This window comes from Ptychodera flava, chromosome 2 (genome assembly GCF_041260155.1).
Source record: "Ptychodera flava strain L36383 chromosome 2, AS_Pfla_20210202, whole genome shotgun sequence".
NCBI lineage: Eukaryota > Metazoa > Hemichordata > Enteropneusta > Ptychoderidae > Ptychodera > Ptychodera flava.
The window spans coordinates 36613534-36631569 of record NC_091929.1 but is presented as its reverse complement, the minus strand read 5'-3'; the positions used below and the strand labels follow the sequence as shown (position 1 = coordinate 36631569).

Genomic DNA, 18036 nt, shown 5'->3' with positions numbered 1-18036 from the left:
ACAGGGTTATCGCTTTGATGTAACCAGTTTGTAGTAGTTACGATTGAAACTATTTTTGGATAGTTGCATAGCGATGAATAGAGAAGAAATAAACATATTTACTTTCTCTTTTTATCATACTGACTGTTTTATATCTGGATAAAAATGATGTTTATAAATTACCTGTGCAATAAACAATGCAAACAAGAAATACAATTTGTTACACCAAATGTAATTATTCAAACACGTTATTTTAGTATTTACGCGTTTATAACTACATTTCAATTTCATTCGTCCTAGGTTTATTCACATTTGTTTCACAGTACCAAGGAAAAATCAACTTTAATGTGTCTTACTTAAACCGGAAATTAAGTTGCGCCTATGCTCTTCCTGAGGCCTCGGCGCGCTTGCACTCACAGGTCATGGGGTTCTATCATATTATGCCATTCCATGAAATAATATTGAAGTAATTTTGGTGTCTTTTGTCCGGTACATGGGTCAAGGAATTCATATCGTTTATGTGCAATTCTCCATTTGCATAAAAATCAAAGAAGGCCGCCAAAATGTCTGTTTCAACATGTAAGGTGTCATACAACCATTTTCAGTATGATACAGCGAAGCTACTGCATTTAACTGCAATAAAACTGCTTACACTTATTAGTTTCAGCTGTAGCCAGCTGGCATGGCAGATTGGCGTGTTATGACTGGGCAGTTTCTATTACTAGCTCTGTCTGGGGTTGTAAATGAGAGTTTACGATTGGCACCCTGTGTTCAAGATTAAGATACAATGTAACATTACCATGCACTGGTCCATGTACAAGTCATGTTTATTTCAGTTTCCCCAGACACACTGTCTGTATGGGACATACAGTGTTGTCGATTTTGCCAGCTGGCTACAGCTGAAACTAATTAGTGTGAGCAGTTTTATTGCAGTTCACTGCAGGGGCTTCGCTGTCTAATACTGAAAATGGTTGTATTTCAATAACTATACTAATGATTTCAGTGTCTTCGGACAGGTTACACGTGTCGGGGCATTGGTATTTTTTGTTCAGTAAAATCAATCACGAAAATCTGAAATTGATACCACCAATCAAAGGTGGCCACCAAAATTGTTTCCGCAACAAATTGTGAGGTATAACTTAACTTTAAGGTAGCTAAATACCTTTTAGCCACTTTCAGATTTTTATTTTTTTCTCAATTGAACACGTCCCAAACCCCAATAAAGTATACATTTTCTGAAAGCCCTGATATAGAGCTATCCGGCCAAGCACAGTACACGGTCATTATTTGCATAAGAGTCACGTGACAAGCGTTTTGCTGAACCTTCCAAAAACCGGTTTTTCCCGCCTTATGCAAACAAGCTGCAAGATTTCCGGTTGGAATTTCTTCATTGACAAGCCTTGACAATATCCTTCAAAACCGTGTCTGCGATTTTTTCCCGGAGGCTCCATTCAAATTATATGGCGTGATAATTAAAATTCCTTGAAAATCACCTTCATCTAACACCTTTAAGAGCGCATTAAAAAAAAACAAAGGCATATAAAGAAAATCCCAGACACGGTTTTGAAGGATGTTGTCGACGTGTGAAGGTCCTCTATAAATATAAACCCGTTGCTTTCTTTCGTACATGGCTAACAAAACTCATTGCATTCGATCTCCGGATCTTCCAACGTCTGCATTTTAAACACTTCAAAGCAAAAACCTGAACGGTGATTGATATCATTTATAGGAGATTTCCATGGCGTAACCTGGCATGCAGTGAGTAAGAATGGGTGCACCGTAAGCGACGTAGCGCCTCCTCTCCAAACACATGAGTATCGCATGGTACAACCCTTGTGACCCGCATCTGTTTGACTAAAGTTAAACACACCTTGGCGAAGGAAAATATCCTAAAATTTGTCTCAAGTTTTGAACAGTTAAACTCCATGAATGCTGCGAATACTAAGGACCGAGCAGGAAGCAGTTCTAAAGTGTTGATATTTGATTTAAAATCGGCATACGGGTTAAATGGGGGCAAACCGCAAAAAGCAAAGAAAGGTAAAACAAAAGAAAAAAAAAATAAAGACAAAAACATGGAGATATGCATGAAGAACGTTAACATTATGTCAGAATTTTTCCGGCGGTACCTTGCTACTCGGACTTTACCTTGCTACTTTCGAACTTGCTTCAAAGGGAAATAAGGATCATAAAAGCTACAGTTTTCTCTCCGTTCATCGTGTTTCAGGCGTGATCGTCAACAAAGCTATCTTCGTCAAAGGTTCAAGATATAAACGATCTCTTTGTTGTTGAGTTTTTTATCTGAGCAGCTTAAATCGGTTCATATCTATTTGAACCTAACATATTTATGTTTGCCTCGGCAGCGTATTAAAATAAAGCATTTTGTGATGTTAAAGTTCTTGAGACAGGGCAGAATGACGTAGTCGGAAACGATTGCGTGATACACATTTAACATGTCCAGACAGTATAACAGTCACGATATTGTACGGGCATTTTTTGATAAATCATTGCGTTCACATTGGAGATTCGGAACCATGTCATAAACTATATGACAGCACGTTTTCCCTATGTTCAGTTGGTTATTCTTAAGTCATTTTCTCACTTTGTAATATTTCACATTCTATCCATATGACAATGTTGACTTCTTTAGCATACTGATTATCTAGGTAGAGATGGCATTTGTGGCAAAGGTTACAGAGATAACATACAGTACAGCAGGAAGTACATGTAAGCTGAAGACCATGGGATCAGCTTCACGGGGGCGTCAAGCTTCAATTTTGCCTTATTTTGACATGACTATTTGTCTGGTACAGTTATTAGCTGTAAATGCTATGAACAAAGTACAGTTGAATCACGTTTGTAAGATAATGTGTGATAAGTTTTATAGACTTTGAACGGTAGCCTTTTTGTGCATGTGTACTGTGAAGATTCGGTCGCAAACGCTGTTCTACAAAATAGCAAGGCAAGGGTGGCAGGGGATATTGGCAGCGTGGGCAGTCAAATGCTGTCGTCACGGGTACAAAGGTAATATAAACTTTGAAGGTTAAGTGACCGTCTCAACCGTATCAAGGACATTTCAACGATGAATTTTATAGAGAAGAATCTCTTTCTTTCCCATGTGCTGACGTTTAGCTTGATCGAGGTAATGTAATGGGACGTAAAATAGGTTGGCAGATGGGATTTACATGTGTGTCAATGCAACAAACTGCAAATTAATAACACAATTAAGGAGAGAAAGGTTAAAGATAGATCAGCCAACAAGTTAAAAAACGATAAACATTTACGTATTCTTGTACCTTGTAATCTAATGAATATATATCCGATGAAAGTCAGTAATATCTATCAGTCGCTCTGGGAAAAAGTAGTGATATTAAACTATATACTGTGCTTCATTACGGTTGGTCACCTTTAGAATATACCCAGGCCATCTATAAACAGTTTGATAAAGGGGATATTATGAAAGTTAGAGGGGATGTATATAAGTTGAATGTCACATTATGACACATTGCATTAATAAACGGCCAAACGGGCCGAATACCAGGTATTTTATGTTGTAGGAAATAGATAAATCAACAGTAGCTGATACATCGAACCTTCATTTTTTTTGTTACTCCCACCGACGTTTCTCCCTCCATCATTTTGTTTATCATCAACACTTGTCGACGTCGCTGAGACCGGGTTTGTTTTAATGGGTGTCTTCGTCTGCCTTAGTTTTCACACTTTTAACTTCTTTCATCCAGGTATTCAATCATAGTGAGGACAGTTTTGTTCCTTTACATAGTATTCACTATCGTCTGCTTCTTTATCTACCTTAAGTTTCATCACCACTACAATTATGCAGGTAGAACTCTATAATAATACATTCCAAGCATCGATCAAGATGCTTAGTCCGTATCACATTCGGTTGATCTTGCTACTTGTTCTCCAGCCAAGACCACTTCGTGCACGCAGTTTCTGTATAGAATCAAGTAAGAGGATGGGACGAAGGGGAGGAGACGTGATCGCATTGGGCATGATTTGATTTTTATTCTATCAACGTAAAGGCGAGTACTTGCATGTCGCATAGCCATTCGGCAAGACTGGACAGAAGCTAGTGAACAAAACAGCAGTAACCTGGGGGCTCTACATTAAAGTAAAATATTTGTAATGATAGAGGTACTTGTGACGTCATCTATGTCTGATATTTCAGGAGAAGAGTAGTAGGACGACTCGACTTCGCATCTTACAGGTAGGTTGAACAAAGAAACGATATTCAGATTATATCCGACGGGATGCTAATTCTTTGGATTTTCGACATCTTCGGATCGCAGAAGGTTAATACCATGATGACGGTGCAATTTGTACTGTATGTTGATAGCAGGCAATATCTAGGTTACGACAAACCAAGCTAGCGTCAGTACAGATATCCAGAGAGTAAAACAAGTTGTATTTGTACCTAATGTGTCGATTTGACAAATCATAATCCAAAGTCACAACGTTTTTTCATTGAAATTGAAACATAACTGAATCCACTAAAAATCAGGGTTTGGTAGAATGGCGTACATGGGGAACAAGTGTATGATAAGATGAGTAAACATTTGACATGACCTGTCATTTCAAGTGGAGCATTGTCACCATATTTAGATCAAGTCTAGCTCTAAGCTAAAGTGGTTTGTAATACTGTGACAATGGGAACTATGAAATAATAAATTATCTTTGATCATTATATGATATTTTATCATTACAATTATCATTGAATGGCTTTGTTATACATAATACTGTTAATATTACTTCTGCTATACAATAAATGGATTAGATTAACATTGTATGGTAAAATTTGAAGCTCACTGACGTAGCACAATAACGTTTTACCTTGAAGTGACATTTTATTTTTACATTTGAGAACTTGAACATTTTCTTGGCTTTTGGTGTATAAGACAAGCACACTTCATTGCTGATTTTTATTAATTGTGCTGAATTAGCCAGACCAGAAGTCAGTTTTTTAAAAATAAGATTGGACATAACACACCAACAGGGTATGATGACAAGTTGAACACTAAACGTTTCGACATTGATCATTAGCATGGAACAAAGACAGCGTTTTACAAACAGAAAAGAAAAAGTGATGGAAAGATTCTTCGAAAGCTGCAGCGAACAGAGCTTTCATTGCCCTGGAGTTATGGCCAAAACTTTTTGAAAATTTGTTTAAAAGACAAGGAAGGTGATCATATATACTCTGCAATAGTTGAACTGTTCGCGATAAAAGAATTGGCGAGTCAGCAGCTAATGATGTCAGAACGTTAGAGGTGAAGAAAAGGTTACGTTAATCAGTATCTCTGTGAATGCAGATAGATCAACGGTGACGACTGTTTTACAGAGGTATCTGAAGACCACCTTTTTGATATGGGATATTACATTCATAAAACATTCTGTTAGTACTAAAATGAAATGTACACGCACAATTATTCGCTTCCCTTGGTTTCTTATTGCGACATTTTGTGCTGATGAAAATCATTACTGATGTTATTTCAAATGATTGCGTCATGTGTTCATTTGCGGTAAACTGTTTGACATTCACGGTCTAGCCCTAAGCAACCTTTGTTAAAGATTCTAGTCTACTATGTATGACATAGACACACGTCAGCAGTCACTGTCAATGGGACATCAGTGCCAACTGCATTGATCAGGTATCATTGCGATCTTTGGCCGTTAAAGTTTACAGTACAAATACCAGAAGTTAATGTGTAACGCACATCCTACAGACAACCATCGATGTCCTATTCCGGCTAACATAGATTATGGTATCTTCATTGAGTATAGCCTGAGAGACCATTTTGTCACCACCATTGTTGTTTGTTCACAGTTGCAAACAAAATGCAGCGGTATCCACAACAAAACCAGCCTCAGATACAAGTGATGCAAGGGTATTCCTCGCAACATGGCAACACTTCAAACGATGGTACCAAGAAAGGCTTCGCTCATCGTTCTACCGCCGGGTTGAGCATTTGTCAGATTATTCTCGGAGTAACAGCCGTGTGTTTAGGAATAGCTGCGATCGTCATTGGTTGTCAACTGGCCTATATCGGTACAGGGATATGGTGCGGTATCTTCGTAAGCACTCTTCGAAATTTATATCTATGTGCATAATATGTTTTCGTTCATTGTTTACCTTGTTCTGTGAAAATTAAAAAACAAATTCTAGACATACTTTTCGATGGATGTTGTCGAACTAGTCTGGTATAAACGGCAACACTTAAACTGTGGAAATTTACCCTATGAAACATGATTTGGAAACTGTAACGTATTTACCAGGTAAAAGCACATTTAAATAAGCCATGTTGTTATATACGGGACAACTCTCTATATCACAGAATTATGCATTCTTCCCGCAACCTTTCTAATCAGACCTTATTAATTTCAGTTTGCCATCACTGGCATAGTCGGATTGATAACCGCATCGAAAAAGAGCCCTGGAATGGTAAGTAGAAGTATCAAAATGACAGATATGGTAATTTAGGATTTCGCGTAAGAAACAAACCCTTATCCAATCCAGTAGGTTGCGTATAGATAAGATTTGCTTGGACGGGCCTAGAGACCGAATTCAGACTTTTAACTTATTTACCGCAGGACTATTGTGATACATATAAATTACATAGTTAAGTGACATGGTCTTTATTTATAAATGTTTGATACTTTTTCTTCTGATTGTGGTTCAAAAGTTTTTGTGGTGATGAAGTCATTTGCAAAATTATCATGGTTTAAGTTTCGCTTTAATGAGTTTCATCTTCAAAAAAACAAAAAAGTAAAATTATAGGAATTTCTCCCGCCTTTTAGCGGCCTATACAGCATCGAGGTGGTCTCACGATACAACCAAGAACTTTCTGATTATATAATTCCGATGCCTGTCGCATCTTTTAGATACAATCGGATACCCCCATCCCCAAAGCAAACAAAAATGCAAATCAAAACGAACAACACACGAAATGTGGAAACAGAGCACAATGAGTTTTTGCACTATTGGTCTCACAACATCCGAGCGACTATTGATCAAGGTATAAAAGACTATGCGAACACAAAGAGAGATAATATCTATTGTATTGGACTTGGTTCAAGTATGTAAATAGAACTTGTTTTGGACTGAATGCGATGGAGTAGATTTATCGCGAGATTCATAGTCGGTGATTCCGACTGAAATGTCCCTATTGCTTTCACCCAACGTACACACATACGCAGATGCCACGTTTTCACACAACTGTGTGAAGTCAGCTAACGATCCAATTGCTGTCATCCTGGTCAAAGCGTTTCGTATTAAAGTAACACTAAATAACAAAATGTGTTATACGTGCCGAAACGACCACATTCTATAAAATAGGCGACTTGAATCAAGTCTGCTACCATGTATTTTTGGAGCTTTTGTTATACAAGTGATATGACGTAATTTAGTGTAATTATGTGAAAATTATGTGAAAACTATATGGATGATATGTGGGTCATGTCTGCCTTTGCAGATTCGATGAAAAGTTTTCATAGAATTGGCAAAATAAATGTTGCTGTAACCTACCATTGACACCATGTTACTTTTCGTCTATAGATTTCGACATACACGATTATGTCAATATCATCGGCTGTCATCTTTGCGACGATGCTCTTTGTCATCAGCGTTGTGGCGGCGACCAGAGAATATCGATGCTTTTATTGTAGCAGCCCTGTAAGTATCCAAACCTCTCAAGTTGTGACGCAGCGTGCAAGCTCAATGATTTGTGCATATTGACCTGAAATACGTAGCTATGGACCTAATGACAAAGCATGGAAATCATACAAAATTAAAGCATTATATATTCATCTTGCAAACTAGGCACTGTTTGAACGCTTAGCAAGTTATAAAAATGTGTGTCATATGCAATATGCATCTCTGAATTCTTAGAAGGAAAGTGGATGTTGATCGTCGATCTATCATTAATATCACAAAATAATGATTTTTGACAATATTTATAGACGGCGGATTGGCTTTTGTTATGATAAAGTGTTTTTCTACGTTGCTTGATCTCCAGAATGCAGACACACGGAGTTTGAGTCTAATTATCTAAACATGCGAGCATATTAATAGCCTTAGAAATGTGAGAAAATGAATTTCTCAAAATGTTGAATAACTCGATTTCTGGGTGCCATATTAATTTAAAATTGTCAATACAACCCTTTTCAGAATTAGAGCGCGAAGCCACTGCAGTGAACTGCAATAAAACTGCTTACACTAATTAGTTTCAACTGTAGCCGTGGCCACTTTGGTGTTGAACAAGGCTACTTGATAAAGACCAAAAGTCTGCTTGTACAAAGGAAAAACTAGCTCTGTCTGAGGCTCGAGTTGTAAATGAGAGTTTACGATTGGCACCCTGTGTTCAAGATTAAGATACAATGTAACATTACCATGCACTGGTCCATGTACAAATCTTTTTTTATTTCAACTTCCCAGACAAACTGTCTGCATGGGACATACAATGTTGTCGACTTTGCCAGCTGGCTACAGCTGAAACTAATTAGTGTGAGCAGTTTTATTGCAGTTCACTGCAGTGGCTTCGCGCTCTAATTCTGAAAAGGGTTGTAAAACTCCAAATGCCACATTAACAAGGCACGTGAAACGTGGCCCTGGCTGTCACATGCTACATACATGGGTGTAACAATTTGAAGTATAATTGATCTGGGTGAACATATCATTTTAATTTCTTTAAACCGTCTCTACCAAAGAAAAGCTATAATATTACACTGTTTAATGTTTTCTTCCAAGTATGAAGGACTTGATGAGGTAAATACAAGGAAAATTTAATGTTTAGATTTTTTGCCACGATTGAGAATGTACTTTTCCCTTGAATGTCTGAAGTATATTCCTTCGTTGTGTCTGATTAACACTACATCTCTAAACATCAATGTCGTAACGAATATTTTGCTTTTCAATTCAACAGAAAGGACGGCTTGCGGTTGACGTTCTTCTTGCTGTAGTGGCTGTTGCAGAAGCTGCCGTCGCCATTGTTGCGTCTGCTATTTGCTGCAGAGCAGTTTGCTGTAAGAAAAATCAGCACGTGAGTAGCGTTATGGATTAACGGAAGGTGTTAATGAAAAACTACATTTTAATAATGCGTTAAAAATTTCCTATGACACCTTGTTAATGGCTGTACGGACGTATACGCATGGATTACATACATACATACATACATACATACATACATACATACATACATACATACATACATACATACATACATACATACATACATACATACATACATACATACATACATACATACATACATACATACATACATACATACATACATACATACATACATACATACGACTTTCCCTATATATATATATATGTGTGTGTGTGTGTGTGTGTGTGTGTGTGTGTGTGTGTGTGTGTGTGTGTGTGTGTGTGTGTGTACATATATTATAGAATATTGTGATCTATCTTGTTCAAAGACCACCAGAACTCTTGGTATGCCTGATATTCCAGGTACTCTACGGTTTTCTCCGCACAAGGCCAAACACTTCAAACAGGAGCTCCCATGGAAGAAAGTCACATGATGACCAATCCTTATGCATCGTCCTCAAATATCCAGTACAATGCCAGACAGACAAGTAAGTCACTGTGATTGCTTTCAGTAACAACCTAATGAAAAGTTTTAGGTTTATATTGATAATATTTTGGTTACCTGCTTGAACTGATTGGAGGTGTGACTTTTTAAATTTTGTAAGATTTATGTCAAGCAGAGTATGAGTACATAGGAATTATGGATTTTCATTTTTATGTTTTATATAGTATCATGTAGCCCTGAAACATTCTTGTCAAGTATGAGCATTCTGAAAGAACAAACAAGCAAAAATTCATCTTGAATAGTGTTTAAACAAAGCATTATGTTGCTTTGTAGGCTATGCTCCACTGCAGTTGACTGCTTCAAAACCCGTTCGGGAAGGCTTTGCGCATCACACCACCGCTGGTCTAAGTATTTGCCAATTTATTCTTGGAATGACCGCAATATCCTTGGGAATAGCCGCCATCGGTATCAAATGTGAATTGTCTCATATTGGCACGGGGATATGGTGTGGTGCTTTTGTAAGTACACTTTATCCTATCAACACAATCTGACATTGATTATTACCACCGTACCCGAGGTTTTATAAACCATATTAATCTTCCGATTATTAGTACACGTCAAAGTTCAAGACTTAGTCATGTAATTATTTCGGTTTCCAAGAAGCAAAATACATATTTTTTTTTCAAATCTTTTCTTTTATGCTGACGAGAGAGACCGTAATTTCATTGCAATCATTATAATTTCAAAACGCGAAAGATAACAACATTATCTGTTGTTATGTGGCATGACTCCCAACAATGATGTTATAATCGGAAATGTTTGAACAGTTATAGTAAAGACATATTGTTTTATATACAGACGGTATACTCTCAGCCATTTTTTCCTTATTGCTACTTCATAAACGTGTCTCATTAATTGCAGTTTGTAATCACAGGAATTATTGGACTCGTATCGGCAGATAAAAAGAACAGGAGCGGTGAGTTCTATTTATTATATCCACTAACGATATGATCAGGATGTGAGCTATATTACATATCATAGCCCAAACATGGGACTATGTGCCCGAGGGTAGGTGACCATTTGCCCGACGTAAGGAGGGCAAATGGTCTCCTGCCCCGAGGGTACATAGTCCCTTGTTTGGGCTATAATGTTTTTATTACATGCCTCTCTTACTCCGTTTGCACCAAAAATATTTACGTTTATTGGCAAATTATAGTCAAGTGCTTTATTTTCATTTTAGACGAACAACTGTTAGAAATCGAATGGCGCATGATATATTTTAATTACTGGTATGCGGTTGATCGATATTTTTATGCGAAATTTTCCAAATACCGGATTTTCTGTGCGAAACATGAAATTTCAAGACTTTCACATCCAAAAGTTTTCAAGTTGAAAATAGTTCCGGTTCACTTTCAGTCCAGTGATGTCTATGCGGCCCACGACGTCATGGCAAGTTAACATTGAATCCTATGGAGCGCGCGACTTTCGATATACGAGACATGTAATAATCTTTTTTCCAAGAATCATAAACTCCTCTCTATACTTGGCGCATATGTAGCAGCAGGTCGTTTCGTTTTTGTTACGATAAATGTCTGTGTGCAAAGTACCATAAAAGTACTCCTAGCCCTATTCCATACAACTTACACTGAATATGTGAAACACATTAACCTCGTTTACACATAGACTTGTTTAGGTCTCAGGCATAGACGACTTACAGCGAAAAGGACATGTATGACGAATACATACGCAGAGTTTATGTGTAGTATGTGATAGTGGTGTATATTATATGACCTAAGTTGGTTCATTTGCAAGAAAGTTACTTGAATGTTACGTCAGTCACGTGACATTCTAGTATGCTTTTTTAAACCTTCTTTCACAGAAAACCCCTAGATGCAGTATTGTGTTCCACCAGCACGTGCGTTTGTCGTTCACATTCATAGAAGTGTAGACCATTCATCATATATGGACGTAAGGGGCTGCTTAACCGATTCTTCAAGCTACGTCAATCCCTCCCACAATACACAATGTAAGGTTACTACTCATGTCCTGGACTAGACTTATAAAATCTTTCTTCTATTCTTGATCACTCGTCACAGATCACAGCCTTCATGGTTCTGTCAATAATATCGGCGTGCATCTTTGCGACTTGTCTCTTTGTTATCAGTACTTTGGCGGCCACCTGGGAGCGCAGCTGTACATTCTGCCCCAATCCTGTAAGTATTCTAACTGTACGACGTGCGACATTGCTTTAAAGTTGTGTTTTGTATATCTTTCCACGCATAAGGAGTTTGGCTGTATTACGTGAATGTTTCAGTGTTGTCTTTCCAACATGTAACAACTTAATGCAACATCAAATGAATGAACTTAGCCAATCATACTTTAACCACAATTCCTGTGGATAGAGGGACTGTGCTTTAACACTGACAAAATCTCAGGTATGTGCAATATAAACTTACATCAACAAAACATGAAAAGCAACAAACACATTCAAACTCAAATTCATACAAAAGCTGAAGACATCTCGTCTTTCAGTACAAATGAACAATTGTAGCCTAAAACAAAAACAGTTACAACACAATGGAATATGTACTTAGTTCAATATCTACAATGAACTCATTTGCATTTTTTCACTTTATCTGAGAATATCAGAAAGTTTGGCTTTGCTAGTATGATTTCTACTCTCCCCTTTCTCATAGATAAGGAGTAAATTTTGCAATTGATGTCTTTAAAAATTCGGTGATCTGTATTCATACTAGCAATCAAAGATTTTTATTCAAGTGTGAGGGTAAAACAGGTGTACAACCAATACTACACAAATCTACTGACTCATTTTAAAGGCACTGTTCGCGATCCCTGAGATCGCCTTTGTTCTAGTCTGTAAGAGGATTAGAAAGGTGTGATAGCCTTTTGTTTTCCATTGAAATTGTAATCTTGTGGGTAAATTTTCTTATGAGACAATCTGGTGCCAACGTAGACCTTTAAGTAATTATGGCTGGCACGACACAGACGTAAGCGAATTTGTATTGGACAGACCCCTTTCACCTTGTCACTGCGACTTCTTTAACAGGAAGGGCGCCTAGTGGTTGATGTTCTCCTTGTGGCAGTGGCTGTTGCAGAAGCTGCTGTTGCTATAGTTGCATCAGCCATTTGCTGCAGAGCAGTTAGCAGCAATAGAAACCAAAACGTGAGTAGCGTATGGTATATAAAAATAAATTTCGTTGTTTATATTGTTCAAGTCACTGGTTTTCTATAAAGATAGATCGGGGGATACACAGAGGAGCGTAGACAGATAGATAATGAGAATACAGACAGACAGATAGATACTATTAGGTAAATAGGTAATGAATATATAGAGCACAGGCAAGCATACATAGATATGCATGTATGCATGTATGTATGTATGTATGTATGTATGTATGTATGTATGTATGTATGTATGTATGTATGTATGTATGTATGTATGTATGTATGTATGTATGTATGTATGTGTGTGTGTGTGTGTGTGTGTGTGTGTGTGTGTGTGTGTGTGTGTGTGTGTGTGTGTGTGTGTGTGTGTGTGTGTGCGTGCGTGCGTGCGTGCGTGCGTGCGTGCGTGCGTGCGTGTATGTATGTATGTATGTATGTATGTATGTATGTATGTATGTATGTATGTATGTATGTATGTATGTATGTATGTATGTATGTACATATGCATGCTTGCATGGACTTCGTAGACACACAAACGGGCAATCCCCAAGTGTGTATGTGTGTGTGTGTGTGTGTTTACGTAAACTAGACACACAAATAGGCAACCACCATGTATTTGTGTGTGTACGTAAATATTAACATTTTACACCATATCTAACTTTATACATGTGCATATATAAGAAATCAAACCTGAGTATGCTTGCTCTATCAATCTGCATACTCTGAACAACCTCCTTTACGCAGTATCATAACTCGTGAAATTATTCAAAATCACGTGTCATTTCTGTTGCCCCCCTAGTCCATGTATGGCATTTCAATGCATGACCAAACTGCTCAACACAGAGTGCCAACAGAACAAGGTCACGTGATTGGTAATCCTTATGCATTGTCAGGGAACACCCAGTTTGATGCCAGACAGAGAGGTAAGGCTTTGACGTAGATATATCCAAATTTTATGAGTGATAAGCTTACACTTCGAACATGGTAATCATTCTTTAAAAGGAAAGGCGAGGGTGCCTTATATTAGTCAGTCAATATGACAGTCATGAAAAATATGACTTCAAGACAAATTTGTGTTTTCATCTTTTGTTCCTTCTCACAATGGTAATCTAAAGAATTAAGTAACTAAATTCCAAAAATTGGAAATGCCCATGATGAGTATTGCACTGTTTGCCAGGAAAACATTTTCCAATTTTTATTTTATTTTACATCACAACACAGTAATACAACAACAGGTTTACACGATCCCATCTCCAACGGTACCACAGAATACTTGGACATCTACTTCCCAGCAAGGGACATCTCCCACAGTCCGTCAGCCGCAACCAATGCATTTTCAACAACAATCACAACAACATCCTGCGCTACAACAACAACCTGCTTGGCGGCAGAGGCAGCAGCCTACACAGTCAGGTATGATACCTCAGCAATCCCAGCCGCCTATGCAGATAGAGGCACTACAATATCAACAACAGTTGCAGCAGCCAATACAGCTACAGCTGCAGCAGCCACAATCACAGCCGTTACATTTGCAACAATCTCCTCCGCAGCAACAGCCATCACCAATGCAGCGAACACAACCGCAACTACTGCAGCTACCACCATCACAGCCACTTCAATCGCAGCAATCTCCTCCACCACCACAACTACAAGAACTGCATCATGTCAACACCACACAGACGCAATCAAGTCAGCAACAACAGCGTCCACCTCGCGATACAGCCATCCTAGGGGGCGCCAGTCCATGTGCAAACAACATCTCGGCCTCGTCGCCACCCCAGGAGTACTATGTGGTCGATGACATGGAAGCACATTTAGTGGAGAACGAATCACACAGCTAAAATATACTGAGACATAAAATAATATATAGACATTCACAGCATCCACAGATAAACAAAACCTTTACTATATGTCTACAGACATCAGGAATTGCGTCAGACTAAAGTGATGTGATTTGATTGTCAATCCAAATTGTTTGGTCTCATCTTACACTGCGACTTAGCAGTAAGGCACTGATTCAACGGTAAATTCTAATGATAGACAGTAATTATGACGTAGTAACATCCTGAAATCTGTGTAATCAGTAAATCATGCCGTGGCACAATTGCCTTCATAGTTATGTAAAAAAGACGCTTTAAAATCGTTTCCATATCATAACAATTACTATTCAAGACATATTACGATAATTTTTGATTCCTTTGACATCGTTAGCATATACTGAAAGTAGCATAGCGGGTCATAACTTTTCTCACTTCGTGTTTCTACGAAATATCAAACGAGGTTATCGCTTTGATGTAACCATTTGTAAACTTATATAATTAGAAGTTACGGTTGAAACTATTTTGGGATAGTTGCGTAGCGATGAATAGAGAAGAAATCAACATATTTACTTTCTTTTTTATCATATAAAGTGTTTTATATCTGGATAAAAATGATGGTTATAACTTTACCTGTGCAATAAACAATGCAACAAACAATACAATATCTTAAACCAAATGCGATTATTACAAAAACGTTATGGTCGTGTTTTCGCGTATATAACTACTTTCACTTTCATTCGTCTTAGTGTTATTCACTTATATTTCACAGTACCCAGGAAAAATCAACTTTGATGTGGATATAAGGATGTCTAGTCTTACTGAAACCGTCTTTTCATTACACAAAGCCAAAACACCACAGCGCTTCTACCACATACAGAAGAAGATATTATCACAACACCCGCTCAAGTATTTATGGTTTCGTTCATTTAGTTTTTGCGGAGTCTTCACAGTCAAAATTCGATTATTTTTTAGAAAAAGGAATAAAAATATATTGCACCACTGGTATATCTCCCGATAAGTCAAGCAAACATACCGTTAAATGACACAGCCGAAACTAAATAAGCGAAACTTAAAATACATCAACGGATGTGTCACGCAAAAGCTAGAATAGGAAACGATAAATTGAATGAATATCTTGACTTTCGTGTTAGTACAAATCACTCGGTTTAAAATTAGTTATATTCATGCAATGTTTTAAAATGGGGAAAAAATTTACTTTAAAATGGTTAAAATCCTTGCTTTTAACGTCACCGAAATATTTTAATGTTCATAAAAATAATACGATGCAACATATACTTACTTCCCGACATTAAAAATCAGCCCCCTCCAAGCAGTAGATCAGAAAAGTAAAGTACAAATTTGAGAGTCCGAATTTCTGTCCCCCTGGCGCATTCTGCCTTAATGCTCAAGTTGGCATGCGTCTAACACCTTTCAACTTGAAGGTATGATTTGGGTTCGTCCAACATTTTTCATTAGAAATTAGCTCAAAGCTGCGATTGTACCTAGTTGGAAAATTCCCTAATGATATAGCGACATGCACTTTATAAAAAATCCAGTGTCGCTGACTCCCGCTATGTCTCAACTATCAGATTTTGAGTTGGATTAACAAATTTTCGCCCATGACAAGTAATGATGTTTGAAAAACAAAGATTCTCACTTCCCTGGCCAATTGGAGTGTGGGATCGCCGGTGTAGGAAAAATCGATCCCACACTTTCTGAAACCGTCCCACACTCTGCAGTATATGTTACTCGAGCTCAGATTGGATGATAAACAGCCTTTTGTTCCACGCGCAAAATATTATCCAGTGGCATGATGAGTAACACGGTCCAAAACTAAAAAGTAAGCAGGTCAGAGTACGGCGGCAGACGACAAAGTTGTCACGATTTTGGATGACGCTGTACGTCGTTGGTGACTGAGTAACAAAAGACAGTCGAATTTTACCAATAACTGGTGAACATAGGCCACTTGGAACATATAGCCATTGTTTGTTGTTGGACATATGGTCAGGAGCAGTAGTTGAAGTATCGGCAGTAGAACTCGCCAGAGTTTGCGTTAGTGACATAGAATGCTGGAGGCCGCAACGGATATCATTTATACGAGATTTCCATGGCGTAACGCTGGCATGCAGTGAGTAAGAATGGGTGCACCGAAGGCGACGTAGCGCCCTACTCTCCAAACAAATTGTGAGTATCGCCTGATACAGCCCCTGTGACCCGCATCTGTTTGATTAAGTTAAACACACTTTGGCAAAGAAAAATATCCTGAAACTTGTCTCAAGTTCTGAACAGATAAACTCGATGAATGCTGCCAACACTAAGGACTGAGCAGGACGTAGTTCTAAAATATTGATGTTTGATTTAAAATTAGCAGACAAGTAAAATAAAAAGTAAAAGTAAAAAATAAAGATTAAAAAGGAAGTATGCAGAAAGGATTTTAACATTATGTCAGCATTTTACCGGCAGTAGCTTGCTACTAGGACGAATTGACACATTTTTGACCTTGCTTCAAAGGAAAATAAGGATCATTAAAATTAAAGAGTTACCTTTCCGTTAATCGTGCTTTAAGCGTGCTCGTCGACAAGGCTATCTTCTTCCAAGGTTCAAGAGTTCAATGAATACTTTGTCGTTCAGTTTTTATCTGACCAGCTTAAATCGGTTCATATCAATTTGAACTTAACATATTCATATTGCCTCGGCAGCGTATTAAAGTAAATCATCTTTTGATGTTAAACTTTTTGGAGACAGAACAGAATGACGTAGTCGGAAACGATTGCGTGATACTCATTTAACATGTCCACACAGGATAACCAGTCACGATAGTAAGGACTTTTTTTGACAAATCATGGTGTTCACATTGGAGATTCGGAACCATGTTGAAAACTACATGACAGCACGGTCGGTCACGTTTTCCCTATGTACAGTTGGTTATTCTTAAGTCATTTTCTCTTTTTATAATATCTCACATTCTATCCATACGGCATTGTTGACTTCCGTAGCATACTGATTAACTGGTTAGAGATGGCATTTGTGTCAAATTACAAAGATAACATACAGTACAGCAGGAAGTACATGTAAGCTGAAAACCATGGGATTAGGTTCATAGGGGCGTCTAGCTTCAATTTTGCCTTATTTTGCATGACTATTTGTCTGGTGCAGTTATTAGCTTTAAATGCAATGAAAAAAGTACAGTTGAATCACCTTTTTAAGATAATATGTGATAAGTTTTGTGGACTTAGAACGGTCGCCTTTTATGTACATGTGTGCTGTGAAGATTCAGTCGCAAACGCTGTTCTGCAAAATAGCAAGGTTGGCAGGGGATAGTGGCAGCATGGGCAGTCAACTGCTGACGTCACGGGTACAAAGGTAATATAAACTTTTAAGGTTAAGTTACCTTCTCTATGGTCTCAAGGACATTTCGACGATGAATTTACATAGAAAAATCTTTTTTTCCCCCATGTGCTGACGTTTAGCTTGATCGAGGTAAT

General features: G+C 37.9%; 2 protein-coding genes across 2 annotated transcripts; both read left to right on the top strand.

Moving 5' to 3' along the window:
- The first annotated feature begins 6382 nt into the window (after positions 1-6382).
- LOC139119967 (uncharacterized) lies at positions 6383-10521 on the top strand. Its single transcript, XM_070683939.1, has 6 exons — positions 6383-6433; positions 7547-7663; positions 8913-9029; positions 9464-9588; positions 9879-10063; positions 10467-10521. Exons 1-5 carry the CDS (start codon positions 6431-6433, stop codon positions 10021-10023), a joined length of 507 nt encoding a protein of 168 aa, XP_070540040.1. The 5' UTR covers positions 6383-6430; the 3' UTR covers positions 10024-10063; positions 10467-10521.
- A 3015-nt stretch (positions 10522-13536) lies between these two features.
- LOC139119957 (uncharacterized protein DDB_G0285291-like) lies at positions 13537-14654 on the top strand. Its single transcript, XM_070683929.1, has 2 exons — positions 13537-13654; positions 13953-14654. Exons 1-2 carry the CDS (start codon positions 13549-13551, stop codon positions 14570-14572), a joined length of 726 nt encoding a protein of 241 aa, XP_070540030.1. The 5' UTR covers positions 13537-13548; the 3' UTR covers positions 14573-14654.
- The last annotated feature ends 3382 nt before the right edge of the window (positions 14655-18036 follow it).

Coding starts and splice junctions, on each gene's coding strand:
- LOC139119967 (XM_070683939.1), top strand. Junction 7,664..8,912: donor GCTTTTATTGTAGCAGCCCT/GTAAGTATCCAA, acceptor TCAATTCAACAG/AAAGGACGGCTTGCGGTTGA. Junction 9,030..9,463: donor GCTGTAAGAAAAATCAGCAC/GTGAGTAGCGTT, acceptor CTGATATTCCAG/GTACTCTACGGTTTTCTCCG.
- LOC139119957 (XM_070683929.1), top strand. CDS start 13,549: ATGCATGACCAAACTGCTCAACACAGAGTGCCAACAGAACAAGGTCAC. Junction 13,655..13,952: donor GTTTGATGCCAGACAGAGAG/GTAAGGCTTTGA, acceptor ATCACAACACAG/TAATACAACAACAGGTTTAC.